The 1266-nt window shown below is 40.0% G+C and overlaps 1 protein-coding gene across 1 annotated transcript in view; it reads left to right on the top strand.

The window, feature by feature from the left end:
• LOC109951063 (traf2 and NCK-interacting protein kinase-like) overlaps positions 1 to 1266 on the top strand; it is a 107777-nt gene that overhangs the window by 43521 nt on the left and 62990 nt on the right. Inside the window, 1 exon segment of the mRNA XM_020585337.1 lies at positions 1210 to 1266. This exon segment is cut by the window's right edge and continues 6 nt beyond it. Coding sequence (XP_020440993.1) covers positions 1210 to 1266 — 57 coding nt within the window.

The raw sequence follows: 1266 nt of genomic DNA, 5'->3' as shown, positions 1-1266 counted from the left end.
TGATACCATCACTATCACTGGATGATTTATTACCACATTTGTTCACTATCTCTATAATTTCCTTTTCAACTATGGGCTTCAGAAACATAGAACACATATTCCTTTCAATTGTATTGTTATTTATAGTGACGGATGTATCATCTGTACAAATGCTTCTTGCTAAACCAGGACCAACATTCACAAAAAACCTATTAAACTTATCTACTACATCCTCCAATCTATTGACCGGTGTATCATTATCCATGAAATATTGAGGGTAGTTACTCATGCTGGTACTTTCGTACGTTGCTGAACAGTAACAGGTTTTTGTGGCGACAGCTCAAAAGATGGTGAAGGAGGAGAACGTGTCTCCTTGTGGTCAACACTCAATCCTGAGCCAAGGCAGCATCACGAAGAAGTCAACAAACATCAAATCAGTCGGCACACAGCGGCCGGCACGTCAGTCAATGGCTGATGGTCCTGAAGTTACACTTTATTCACCTTCATTGTTCGTGATGATGCTGTCATTCTTTTTCACTCACATCACATCAGACAGTAGGGCCAGTCTACTAGCCCACACTAATCAGTTGTCTAACAAGTAGTCCCAATTTATCCATCAGGGTTTCACCAGCATCCTGTTTGTGAAAGGACACGCACGTCGGCTGCTGCTGAATTTCACACATAGCTCAGATAAATGCCAGATGTCTAAAATGACGAGAAGGTGTGAGAACCACATTGACACTTTCTAACTGGGTTTCCAGGCTGATCAGTCCATGACACATCTTTGTTCCACAATGAAAACTGCTTATAACGCTCTCTAAAATAAGAGCTCAAATGTTCGAGTGTTTATGGATTTGACAGTGTTGTTAAGAAAGTGTTATAGATTTTTTTTATTAACACTTTGGATCACTCTCGATTTGTTCGTTAATATAATGAAACCTCCTGTCAAAGCCTAGTGTGGAAAACCTGACAATCTGTTTCTGCTTTAGTAATTGTTTTTAATGCACTACATATGGGACACATGGATCATAAACTACTTATTATGGACATTTGCACTAAATAACATTTCTAAGGCGGCATTTAAACCATGCATAAAAAGTAGTTTTAAGATTGCTGGATTCATGTAATTGAAAAGTGTTTCACTAACTCATTTTGGAACTTTCCTTGTTGCATATTTACAACCTTTCCCCGTTTACCTGTTGTCTTTCTTGCATTGTGCTCGATGAGAAGGAGTACAAGAGGAAGCAGATCGAGGAGCAGCGGCAGGCCGAGCGGCTGCAGAGGCAG

The sequence above is a fragment of the Monopterus albus genome, unplaced genomic scaffold (assembly GCF_001952655.1).
Source record: "Monopterus albus unplaced genomic scaffold, M_albus_1.0 scaffold362.1, whole genome shotgun sequence".
In the NCBI taxonomy this organism is placed as follows: domain Eukaryota; kingdom Metazoa; phylum Chordata; class Actinopteri; order Synbranchiformes; family Synbranchidae; genus Monopterus; species Monopterus albus.
The sequence above is the reverse complement of the archived record's forward strand: the minus strand, read 5'-3'. Positions and strand labels throughout refer to the sequence as shown.